General features: G+C 36.1%; 1 protein-coding gene across 12 annotated transcripts in view; it reads right to left on the bottom strand.

Moving 5' to 3' along the window:
- The window catches only part of AKAP6 (A-kinase anchoring protein 6), a 554,906-nt gene that overhangs the window by 87,259 nt on the left and 454,297 nt on the right, over window positions 1-13,350 (bottom strand). For all 12 annotated transcript variants that reach the window (XM_042989539.1, XM_042989537.1, XM_042989535.1 and 9 more), the window contains 2 exons: window positions 5,901-6,047; window positions 2,627-2,851 (listed from right to left, as the gene is read on the bottom strand). In XM_042989539.1, the coding sequence (XP_042845473.1) occupies window positions 2,627-2,851; window positions 5,901-6,047 (372 nt within the window). The remainder of the gene's footprint in view (window positions 1-2,626; window positions 2,852-5,900; window positions 6,048-13,350) is intronic.

The raw sequence follows: 13,350 nt of genomic DNA, 5'->3' as shown, positions 1-13,350 counted from the left end.
TAGACATACAAAACTTAACCTTCAACTGGCCGTTTCCATACCTGCAAAATCAAGATCCTATACCAACTTCACAGGCTGCTATTAGCACGAAATTAGATACAGGTATATATTCACAATGGAATATCATACAAATATCAAAATAAATGAATTATAGCCATACTCAATGACATGAATGAATCCTGTCATTACAATATTAAATGAAAAAAGAAGTCCTAAAAGATAATAGACAGCATGATTACCTTTTAATAAAGTTAAAAACAAATAAAATAAAAAAAATATTCTTTCCTATCAAAGGAAAGCAAGGGCACAAAGAATGTGGGGTTCATGATTATCTAAGGTGAGGAGGGCAGGGGATGGAATAGGGCCAGAAAATCAGATCGAGAGATGAACATTATCATCAAAGTCTTACCTTTTGTGGGAGGGGCAGGATAGAAAAATGTCTATGCCTACTTTAAAACCAGTTAAATATATAAGAATGGGGTACAAAAGCAATTAGTTTGATGACCAGCGACACTGAAAATATAAAAATGCCCTAAGAAAAAACAATCTTTGAGGAAAACAAATAAAACAGCAAAGAGCATATGATAGTCTCTGGCACTTTTGAAATAAAAATCCTAGGATTATTTTCAGGCACTAAAATGCACATGGTAAATAGTGATTCAGATGTAGTGAATATTTCCCTAGTGGCTACAAAGTATTAGCAAATGACTAGGACACCTAGGAATTATCTACTGATCTGGAAGTCTAGAGATTTTTCTCTCTCACTGTTTCTCCTTTGTTTCTTAAACTCTCTTAAATTTGTTACTAGGATAGCTGAAAATCATGACACTATACAAAGCTAAAGCATAAAGCTAATGTCTTTTGGAAGCGTCAGCAAAATGAATGCAGAAGAGCTCACTCTTACATTTATAATAATAACAACAAACATGGGAGGGGGAGTTGTTTATAAATATCTATAAGATATGGTGTAGGTATATAAATAATTGTAATAACAAACTTCCTGTTTTTATTTCCAATTATTGTATAACATTTTTGGGTTTATAATATTAAGAGATTTCTGGCCTTTAAATGTACCATTACAAAAAAAGCAGAAATAATAATTTATACATATAAATTCATAACTGTGTGAGATAAATACTATCAGCATCCCATATTTTAGATGAAGAAATTGAGGCACCAAGGGATAACATAAGGAACATGACCAAGGTCACACAGCTGTCTGGGGTCATTAACTGGTTCATTAATGCTGTGACATAGACACTGTGGAGAAAAAATATATTTCACAACATCCAGCCTACTAATGACCAGGATGCTTTACAAGGTGCATGCTATGTTCAAATAACACAGGGAAATACCAGAAGGCTCCGTCTCCCTGCGATGGGGGTTAGGGCAAGACAAGTAGAGATGAAATAACAAATCTTCTGGACATTAGAGTTTAGAGAGTAAAACCTATTTGCCTTGGAAAGAGGCTTTCATTTCATTTCCAGGTTGGTCTTGTCAGTTCAGCGGCAGAAGAGAAGGTTTTCAACCAAAGCAATTTGCAGGTGTGTAATGCAGACAGTTTATTGGGAAGTATTGTGGCCTTACCTTTGACAGCTCCTCCTCTAAGGCTATGCAAGTAAGCAACATGAGCCTGCTTATGTGGCAGACGGAAAGGGAGCCATCATGTGACTCAATTCTATGATAGACAGTTGGAAGGTTGCAGGGCTGCAAGGGGATGGCAGTGGGGGGAGGGGCTGGGAGTGAATAAAACCTGGTCCTGGAAAGCATCGAAAAGGGACAATTCCTTGGTCCTAAGAAGTTCTTTCCTTCTCGGTTTTCTCCTTTCTCCTCTTTGAGACTATTTATGCCAGAAGGTTTCTTGGCACCAAGTTCATATCCTGTAACCCCAGAGCCTCAGACTGTTAACAGCCAGAGCCTAAATAATCACTGCACTTACAGGAAGATTCAAAGGGAATAGACTAGCATAGGCAATACAAGAAAATATTTGAATTTTAAACTGCTTTTGAATAGATGGTGCATAAACCATGGACACAAATGAGGTACATGCTTCTTCGTGGACGTCCAGTGAACACACACATAGCTGTGTTGCTAAGGTTGGCATTTTTCTATGGTGGAATATGCCTGTAATGTAGGAACCTCTTACTTTATTTCTTCCCTCCATAAATAATTGATACTCTCACATGTAAAAATTATGTTTCTTTTTGTTAGCATTAATGGTATTCAATTAAATCATGTGCTTTTATCATATCACTTCATGGAAGTATTTTTAGCCACATTATTTATGGAACATTTAGGTCTGCCTTTCAAAGTCCTCAGGAATCTTTAGTGTTTGCTGGTCTGCTTTTAATTTATCAAAGCCCTCCCTCCACAGGCACTGCACAAAACACATAAGCAGCAGAGATCCCCCCCCCATACAATGTGTATTTGATATGCTTAATGTTCATCTTTATACACACACAGACGTTGGCGTACAAGAAACGTGGAGGGTGTCTATAAATTCAAGGAAACATTTGAGTGCACAGTGATACATAGATACATGGGTATAATACTTTATGTACTTGATAAATATTTCATCCCTCCCATAAAGAAAGCTTTTTATCAACTTGGATTGTTTTTTTATTACCTTAAAGTATTGCAGTTGTTTCTCAGCATTCATTGTTCCTTCCTTTTCTTGTCTCAGACAGGAATTGAAGATGAAAAGCTCTGTATCTCTTAGCCACCCTTTCAGTTCTTTGATCCTGACCTCCAGCTGCCTTACCAGGCTTCCGCTTTCGGGAGAGAGCAGGTCACGTGGACCAGACCCACTGTGCCCTGCCATTGTGTCCTGGATCTTCTGTCCTAGGGTTTTCTAAGGCATCGGATTAAAAACAAAAACAAAAACAAAAACACACCACCAACAACAAAAAAAAACAAAAACATAGATTAGCTCAGGTACCAATAACATATCACAGTTTGGCTGGTAACAAGAGCCACCTGGAAGGTGTCCGGCTACACCTGCTACTTCACAACTGACATTCAGTTCAGATTAGCTCATTGTTCCATTTAGGATTTTCGAATTCTTGAGCCATGTGTGTTGTTCTGACCACCACCAGAGGCTTAAGAAGACCTCATTCACTTATAATTTCCTTTAACAGGAAGGAAAAGTTCACCATGGACACTGATGAAAATTCATTTGAATTCTCATGATGGGAGTTTACAGTAAACTAGTGTCTGCATAACATTTTCAGGAGATAGAAGTCTGAGTTTAATCAATATACTAAAGAGGCCAGGAGTAGATTATGCATGGAGAATTAAATTCCTTTTGTTTTGTTTTGTTTTGTTTCATAAAGTATAATTCCCCAAACCATATATGACTGAGGGCTGTTCAGAAGGGGTAGCCTCCTCGGTGCTGTTGGCACATTTTACCTGACTTGGAAATTGTTCAACCCCACCCTTAACCACTTTGCATTTCTGATTGCTAGATTTTCTTATATATGTGTCAAAATAAGCCCCAATCCACTATGCTAGAAGCCTTCTTAGATTAACCACTATGGCATGAATGTGCAGTTGGGAGGGCTTTTTTTTTTTTTAATGGAAAACACTCTGGAGAATCAGTAGGAGTTAATCTATAATGATGAATTAAACCTACAAAAATAAGCTTAAAACACAAATAAAATTAAGTCAACAAACATTCATTTGCTGTGTGGTGTTCTGTAAATAGTATCTTTAGGAGATCATAACAGAAAAATAGCCTTTCTTGGCAACACCCTTGTATTTTCATGGTGCAAATATTGATAATTTGAAGACCCTCAGTGGAATCCAGATTTAGCTATTGTTTTTATGCTGTAACAAAAGTAGCAGCAGGAGGTGAAATCAATGCCCTTGGAGGGTAGGGTCACAAAAAAGAATTTATTGCCACTTTTTTGTTCTGGAACAGTTTGCAATCATAAATTCTTCATAAACAGAATACTTCAGAGAATGGTCCGTCTTCATAAATATACGACAGAGGACATCAATTTCATTTAATTCACAATTTGTGTCAGCACAGCAGATGCCAATGCCTGCCTTGATAGGGTTGTTTAATATGCAATTGAGACAGAGTAATATGCAGCACAGGGGACAAAATTTCACAGATTAAACTGTACGCACCACTGACATTTCATTCTAATGTATTTCCATTCCACACTGTTCACCTTAGATGAAAGTAATATTAAAAACCATATCCCTCTATTTTACTATTGTTAGAAGTTAAAATCCTTGTCTTTAAATTTTTTTCATGCCAATTAAAATGTAATCATGCCAATTAAAGCGGTATGCCTGGTGGTGTTACTGCAGCACAGGTTTTGTTAAAAATCTTCCCCCCGCCCTTCTCTCCCCCTAAATCATGACAAAACTCTGCATATTGTATTCAAATGGTATTTTTGTCAAAATGGCAACCGTTTTTCGGGTATCTGACTCATGAAGGATAGCTAAATATTCTGTTTCTTTAATATTATGTTGATTTAAAATTTTTGTTGAGGAAGCAATATACGTGACATCAAATAATTTTCAAAAAAGATTGTGTTTAGTTATTTATCAAATTAGAAACAGATATATTAAACTACAGCTCTTTCTATCAAGCACATAAAGTTGCTGTTCTCATCTCTTTAGTAAAACAACCCTTTAAAAATGTCATACGCTAACCACATTTCTCCTGCAGGAGATCAATGAATTCTGTACAAGTTAGTAGGTTCCAACTTAAATCACCATATTATGAGGTGGAAGCCATTAATTACTATTAAAAAGTAATGTAACAGTAGGTCAGAGTAAAAACTTTCCATGTTTTAAGTTACTTTGCACAAGTGTAGAGCCTAGTGAATTTAGATGAGAAAGCAAGGATTTAAACTTGCAGTTTTTTTAATCACCTAGATTAAGTATGGCATAAACTGAACACTGGCAATCCTCCAAGTCATCAAGGTACACGGAGAGCTTTTTATTCAAAATATTTTTGGAGTATTATTTCTTTAAAATTAAAAAAAAAAAGAGGCAGGAAATGGAAGGCATGCAAAATTATGCTCCATAACTGACACCACCCATACTTTGCTGTTATAATTAATCATTTAAGTAATTGACAAATTTAGCTTACCCTTGATTTGAAGTGAAGGCAATTTAGGAGAGAAGTTGATGAAAAAATACAGTCTAACCTCTCTCTCTCTCAGCTGTCTTCCAACAAAAGGACAGTACTGTCTCGTGCACAGTGCCATCCAGGTCTCTGGGTAACAGAATCTCTATATTGCCTTTTTGCCAGATTCTTGCATCTCAGGCTTTGGCTGAGACCCAGCCCATCATTGCGTGAAATGAATTACATGAAACTTTTTTTTTTTTGGCTTTTGTTAAAAGTGAGCTGGAAATTGAGGCACAAAACAGAGGCCGATTTCATTCTGCAATTCAGATTTGGGTCAGATTTGCATCTTTGTTTTGGTGGCTTTAGTGTCACTTGAAAGCTGTAGTGACAACTCCCCTTTTCATCTGAAGGGTACAGTAAATAGTTACACAGTGGATGTCTCTAACATGTACCTTCAGAGTAAATTCTATTAACATTCATTCAAGCATGACAGTCAGTGTATATCAGATATACTGTATTATAGTTCACTTGGTGCATACCCATAATACATGGCATATTTTACTTACTTTTGTATGTATTAAAGAACCAAAATTATTAAAATCTGAGAGGAGACAAGCTCAGTGTAAAAAAAAAAATCCCACAGAAAAGGAAAAGCAGTGTTTTTTCCTCATAATAGCATAAATAGCTTGTTTGAAATGTAGGTAGTGAATTGAAAGAGAGAGATATTTGTGCTTCAAATTAGAAATCAGACAGAGTACTTCACTACACAAAAAATGTACACATAACCTACAAACAGTAATAAAAATGCAAATACCCCAAGCAGTTCCCATTTTTCATTAATTGAATCCACTTTTTCAAGGAGATCATTTGGTAGTAAAACGCCACCTTTCTTCAAAGCTTCAACCTTACTAAGCAGCTCTGTCTTTTTCAGGTCCCTGATGGACATTTCCACACTGTATCTCTAAAACGAGAAGAGAGAAGGAAAGCTATCATTAGGGAGACAGGTGTTCTTTGCAAATCTTTGAGCACAGAGTTAGTGACGCTCATGAGGGTTAAAAGTTTTTGTTTCCAATAAAATTTATGGGAAGGCTAAACCTAAGTACCTTGAGTCGTTGAGCAATAGTGCTGAAAACAGTTAAAGCATATATTACTCACACATACATAAACATCCAAGGTATTCCATTTAGTTGACTAAAATTTATGTCACATTAAAGTAAAGTTTACACACACATTGGGTCTTTAATTTAAAATATTCCAAGTAGGAAAATACCTGGTCTAGGAAAATACTGTTACAGTTAATTTGGGTCAACATTTGGCTCCAGAGCGCTGCCCATCTCTCATGTCTGCCCCACAAAGGACTCGTGGTATAGGGTGGTACAAATAAAATGATCCCTAAAGATTGTGTAAACTTCCTCCTTATTCTGTAAGTCTCCTGAGTTCCCAGTTAACCCTTTTTCCCCCATTTTCTTTTACTTAAAAATTGCATGGGCTTGAAGAAGAGGTACTTATATAGAGAAAAGAGCAAACCAGAGCTTTGAAATTGTTACAAATCTATGTTTCTTTATTGATTATTGTAAAATGTCCCCAAACATCACAATTGATTACAGTCCCCTCTCCCCCAATATACATTGTATTGTAACAAACTGCCAAGTGAGTCTCTGCTAAAAGATGTTTTGCTAGAGATAATGTAAGTGCCATTTAATATGGCAGTTACTATAGTGACTCTCTTCAAATAACTCTATTTGGATAACTTCATAGTTAGAAAGTCTTGTATTATGAATAGCTATAAATGACTGTGGCTATATTTTTAAAAGGTACTACACACAAAAAACACCTCTGAGCTGAAAACTAGATTCTAGTTAAAATACTACACATATTTTACAACTTCAGCACATTGTCAAAGTATAATGGCAATCCCCATTTTTTTTCTTTGAGCCATAAAAGTTGGGGCACTAAGGTTCTTGGTAGTACTGCTCCATTGCTCTAACCAAACTAAGAGGAGCACCTTAACAGATCTAATAAGAAAAGCTTTTGTCTGGGCAAATCAGCAAATCAGCAAGTTCAAAACCTGCCCAAGCATGTTATTCACCTTTAAACCATGATATTGTATATGATCCCAAACTAAAATACGATTGGCAGCAGCTTAAAGGAAAAGAAGGTGTGAAATCCTTGTTTTGGGTAATAGATCCTCAGCATTTACGTGCATATGTTTGCATACTTTTAGTTTCTTATTTTAATCTTCCATTTACGCTAAGCATGCACATCATTTGTATTATGTAAACTTCTCCAAATGTTAGTCATTTGTGGATCACAGAACAAAATGTTTTAAATGAGGTGATGTAAAGCATTTCATAGTATTAATGAATGTTGATCAGGGTGTCAAAGTATCCAAAATTACATGAATATGCATAACGAAAAAAATCAAGGGTTGTTTGAGAACTCTTCCAGAATTTGACCTGTGATAGGTGGGAGATTCTGATTGCATTTCTAATGGCAGGCAATTACCAGGATCATGTTACTCCAATACTTAAAAAACACACTGGCCACTCGAGTTTTCTGGACCAAACACTCAACAAGTATTCCAGAAACCCAGATAGTGTTTTATTTATCAGAGTGATGATTGAGGAGAGGGCAATCTGCTTTATGTAATCAGATTCCCATCTAAAGATGATGCTGCCGACAAAGATTTACATAATTAATTTGGTAAGAATTCTTTGACATAATATTGGGGAAACCAGCATTTCGGGCAGGCAGACGAGTCCTATTCAAATCTTTTGCTTTTGCCACGTGCCCTGACAGAGGGAGTCCTCCGGCTGTGCCACCTGGGAGCAGCCTCAACCAGTTATCACTGTCACTTGTGACAATCTCATCCCCTCTCTTTATCCCAACTTTTAATGGCTCCCACATAGCAGATCAGTCAAGAAAGAGAACAGTTTAGATTTGGCCCATAAAAATAATAGTCTTATAATAATAAAAATATAAAAAGCAATTAATTTAATTTTAGACATAATAAAATAATTTTCTCTATGAAATGTGGTACAAGTAGTCACAGCAACCTCTAATAAACGGTTATTACATTAAAAAAAACTTGTCTTTATGTACTCTCCCTGGTCTTGTCCCCACATAACCTACTGTATAAAGAGCTTGATTAAAGATGTGATTGATGGACAATGCCTTCAAACTATAAAAGCTAAGATAATCCAGCCAATTATTAGGTGTGTTGGTATGTACCTGAAAGATACTAGAATGTCATGTAATTTAAGGCAAAAATATTTGTTCTTATTTTTGAGGCACTCTGAAGGTTGAATCTGATATGATTTCAGACCTCAAGCAGTATACGTATATAATAATGCAAACGTTGTTTTTGTTGATGCTCAGGACATTTTGCTCTTCTCTCTCCAACATCTTTTCAGAAGCATCAGACGAGGAGAATCAACAGCCTGCTCTATCAGTCATCCTATCAAGTAGGGCTACTTTATCCTGTGGTGAGAAGATAATTTAATCTTCATATTCATTTCACCCACAGCAGTAAGTGAGCAGAGGCTGCCCCATTGTGTCCTATAGCCTGGGATATTATGATAGAGACTACTCTTCAATAGCCAAAAATGAGATTAACGAAGTTAAAGTCAGATGGCTTTTCTTGAGTGCTAAGGTAAATAAGCATCCAGTATTTAATTTCCCCACAGCACCTGCTGTGGGCCTCTCTGTCTAGTCAAAAATAAAATATATTCTATTGAAAGGGCATATTTACATTATTAAGTGTATTTGCTTGGCCAATTCAATTTTGACTAATGAAGCCTCCTAATAGATACGGGAATGATCTAAATTAAAAACGCAGGCCACTTCTATCCTAAATGCCACTCCTAGGTGTACAGAAGGTATACAAAGAAAACTTTAAAAACAGAGTTAAAAATAACCACCAATGTTAGCTTGCTGTTGTCACTAAAAATTAAGGAAGTTTTCAGAAATTCTCACTCAGTCCTTTCTTTTTAAAAGTACAAACGCTAAAATTGAATTATAAAACAAAGCCAGTAAAAATAGGGATTTCTGAAGTAAATATAATTAGAAATGCATAAAGACTTGATTGAGATAACTTTTTTGACAGTTATGCTAAAGGCTCTTTTCCCTCCTAAAATCTTTTTTTTTTTTTTTTTTTTTGTTAAAAATCACACCAAAAATTCTGCCTAAATGGAGACTGGAACAATGCCTTGAAACAGTGTTAATTGTCACCATGGAAACCAGAAGAATAAGCCATTTTGAAACTGGTATAGAAGGCACACATTGAGAAACTCCAGCATTTTTCTGCCTCCCTCAATGTTAAAGAACAAGATGCCTTGTCACGGTGAGGTCAGAGAAAGAAAGCATCATGAAAGGGTTGTAGATACTCACTGTCTAGTAAATAAAAAAATAGAAAATAAACTACATACAGCTAATGCTGTAAGATTCTACCCAGTGAATCTTTTTGAAATAGAAAGATCATCAAAAGATGGCCAGGATTGGGGGATGGATTCCACCTAAGCAAAACTTCAGGGCTATATTATGTGAACCTTGCCCCCAAAGCTCCCTGGGAATTCTGCTGTTGTAATAAAACTTCAGAAGAGGAAAGAAAAAAGGCAGCATGATGGAATTCAAAATAATGCTCTAAAAGCACACAGAGAGATTAAGACATCCATTGTAAGACTTTTGTATGGTGCTTCTGTTGGTTATGCTGAAAAGAGACCAGACATTGCTGAGCAGAGAGTGAAGTTTTGGCTACGAGAAGCACAAGAATTAAACCAAAGAATTTTCTTGATTATTAGAACGGGACTGTCTGATTCTGTGTCTTCGGGGTTTAAGTATTTACATCCTATACCATATTTTAACTGGGCTTGATGTGACTTTATATTAGGAAGAGTTAAACTTTAAGCAAGGAAAATGATCTAGTCATTAGAATAACAAATTTGAATATCTTTCCAAGTACCAAGTAATACCACAAACACCTGTATATCCAGCATAATCTCCTTTCCTGTAAACACACAACAGATAGAGAAAATACAGTGGGGGGAGGAATGTATTTTAGTCTTTTAACAAGAAAGCCTATGGTAGGAACACACCAAAACACCAAACTACCAGCAAAACTATATGTGGAAAATAGGCATTTTTGCACAAAAATGCAGAGATGTGTCTGTCTATGACTCCCGCATTGTGTTTTCTGGCTAGTGTTTGCCCTCCTCATGCGAGACTTCATGGTGGCCCCTCAGCAAGTCCATGCCTAATGCCATTCAGTGGTGAACAAAGAGTCTTTTTATATGAAAGTCCAGGGTCCACAGCTCAGCTGTACATGCCCCCGCATGCTGGAATCTGCTAGAGGCCAGTGTCGTCTCTGCAGCACCTCTGGTGTTGCCCCCTTTTCCAGAACACCAGTGTCCAGCATCTGATGACGCATGTGATGTTTCACCTGGAGCCAATTTCACCAACACTTTGGGAAGATGTTCGAGAATGAAGAAGGCGGCTCGAGCCCACGACAAATAAGAGTCGTTATTTCTTACAAACTCTTTGTATTTTACCATTAGCAATTTATGGCGAATAATTGCACAGAGAAATTATAAAGACTCCTACAATTGTCCTTGTAAATTAATAATAGGCTTTCTTGATTGGGATAAATTTGCTGCTGAGCCTTTGGAAAAATTAAAAAGTGCAATGTCATTTAAAATTGCCAGAACTCGCACAGCAAATTACATCTGAGGTTAAGAATTGAGTTTTACCCCCTCTTCTAGCTTATTCCATTTGCATGATCTGGAAATCACATTACATTGGCCATGTATTGTTAATTGGACATAGATTGCATTATCTTTAATATAAATCAAACTACAAATATTAAAATGAATTGCAAATTCCCTAATAGAAGATCATAAAACAATCTTTTTTAAAGTATCTCCCATTAATAATTTAATTCCAATTATATCACTCAGAAAACTTAAGTAGGAAACCTGGCAACTTATTTCTCCAATCATTTCTTTTACATAACAAATACCTAAGCCTTTGAAAATAAATACCCAGAACGGTATTCATTGTTATAGAACAAAACTAAAAACACCAAGAACTGAAAACTTTTCATTCTGATTTCCTGTAAAATACTGCCTAAGAACACCAAGCCTGCCTGTCTTCTCCCTTCCCTGCCCATGTCAAGGGTGAGAAAAAAGTCTCCATTGAAAAGATTTACTAAGTTTAAGAACTATTGTAATCTTACTCTCTAAAATTATAAAATTGATTCTCCTTCTATTTATCTTTTAAAGGTTCTCTAGTCCCTTACATTTCTCTATAAATCTGATATCTTTCTGAAGCCTTTGCATGGCCTTTAATGAGTTTATATTAAATATTTAATACTGTTTAGGGCATATCTACTACTACCAAAAACAGTTATATTCCCAGCAGTCCCACTGTTTCAGGCAGAGGACTTGATTGATCCTCCTAGCCTGAATTGAGTAGAATGAAAAGAAGCAGTTGGAAAATAGCTGCAATCATTTAATGCAGATGACCTCTGACAGCCTCGCAGCTCTTCTATCTGAACAGAAATTTGCATGGGGTCTCTGTGCAGAGGAACAATGTAACCTAAATGGTAGACAATCTTTATTCTAATGAAGTGGGTGTCAAGGTCAATGTAAAACTGCAATGATAAATGGTGCACCACTAGGCAAGAGAAGTTGCATAGGCATTGTAGTGCTTTCACATTAATTGAAGACTGAAATGCGCTGCGTGAAAAGCACAAGCCTCTCTTTTCACCATAATGTGTTAATGCGCCAACGCCGAAATGATTTCTTCAAGATGTTTGCCTGTTGACACGTATCTTATTGCAAAAATAACGCAAATATGGAATTAGGGCAAAAATGGGCATTTTTAGAATTTAGCTTTTTCCTGTAATAGAATTACAAAATTCTAAATAAATCTCCCCAAACAGCGTCCTGACACCTAATGTAATTCCTTTGATCCCTTTTTCTTTTCTTTTTCTATTTAGACCTGTCTTTAATTAGTTTCAACCAAGCAACCTTTATAGACCCCTTTGCTGGGTACTTTTATACTGAGCTAACTGTAAAAGAGGACTGAGGAGAGGAGAATCATTCAGATATTATTTTTTCTTCGCACTTCTAAGTTTTCTGCTTAGTCTGCAGTTAAGATCTTCAGGTATTGTTTGTCCTGAATGAAAATGTAATGAAAAGCCTATGGTTTGTAAAAGAAAATAACTATTTTCTAGTGTGAGAACTAGAAAACTATAATCTGGCCGTTTGACATTGCCAAAGTGACTACACAACAATAATTACACCATTTCTTCAGTTGATCTAGCAATTCTGTGGCAGCCAACTTTTTTCATTATATAAAAATAAGGACTGTAAGCTGCTTTAAAAAAAAAATCCTGATCTACTTAAGCCTGTAGAGGGGACATTGTTTGCTAATACACTCATTAGCAACCAAGCATTTTAACTTCATCAATTAAACAGGAAATGGAGTTGCACCATTAGTTTTACAATTTGCTAAAATACTGATAAGGGCATATTACTAACCATTTGAGAAACATTTCCAGGCTCAACCCATAATATGTCATAAACTCGATGCATTTTTATGGTTGACTTTTTTTTTTTTTTCCTGATTCGGGTAGATGTAGCCACCGATCTAAAACTAAGCTTCCTGCTACAAATAGATTTTAATAGTGGAATTACACTTATACTAGTCAGAAACGGTCTACAGGTCTTTCAGTATGTAGTCTTGGTGATTAGGAGGCTATTAGTATGATTTACTAGAAAATAAATGATATTGCCAGTTTGTAATTCCGATGGAAAACAAAGTGTTCCAAATAGAATTTAAGATTCCTTAAATGGTAATTCGGAGGGAAAAAAAAATCTCAGTATGAAGGAGGATAGTGAAAAAGATAAAGAAAAGTTACTGATGAAACTGTTTAAAAAACTGTACAGCTTCATCTGTGTGTGATTTGTCAGGTCTGAAGCTTTGACGTGCCCAAGGGGCAGACCCCAGCGGGGAGTAGGCTGCCGAGCTAAATAGCTGTGAAAGAAGTCTTAATGTAGGATGGAATTCAAACTAACCTTGACATGACCTCAGGAAAAATATGCAAAAAGTAAAATGAATGCACTCTGCAAGATACATCCTAATTTTGTGGTGGAGCTGGTTAGTTTTACAAACATAACTGAGACCTTAAAAGAAAAATAGAAAGCTAGTAAAAGGGGCAAACTTTGGAATTCAGGCAAAAAACGTAAGCAAGCATGATGTGTTAC

Source organism: Panthera tigris, chromosome B3, assembly GCF_018350195.1.
Source record: "Panthera tigris isolate Pti1 chromosome B3, P.tigris_Pti1_mat1.1, whole genome shotgun sequence".
NCBI classification, from domain to species: Eukaryota; Metazoa; Chordata; class Mammalia; order Carnivora; family Felidae; genus Panthera; species Panthera tigris.
Note: the sequence above shows the minus strand (reverse complement) of the source record. Positions and strands in the feature narration are given on the sequence as shown.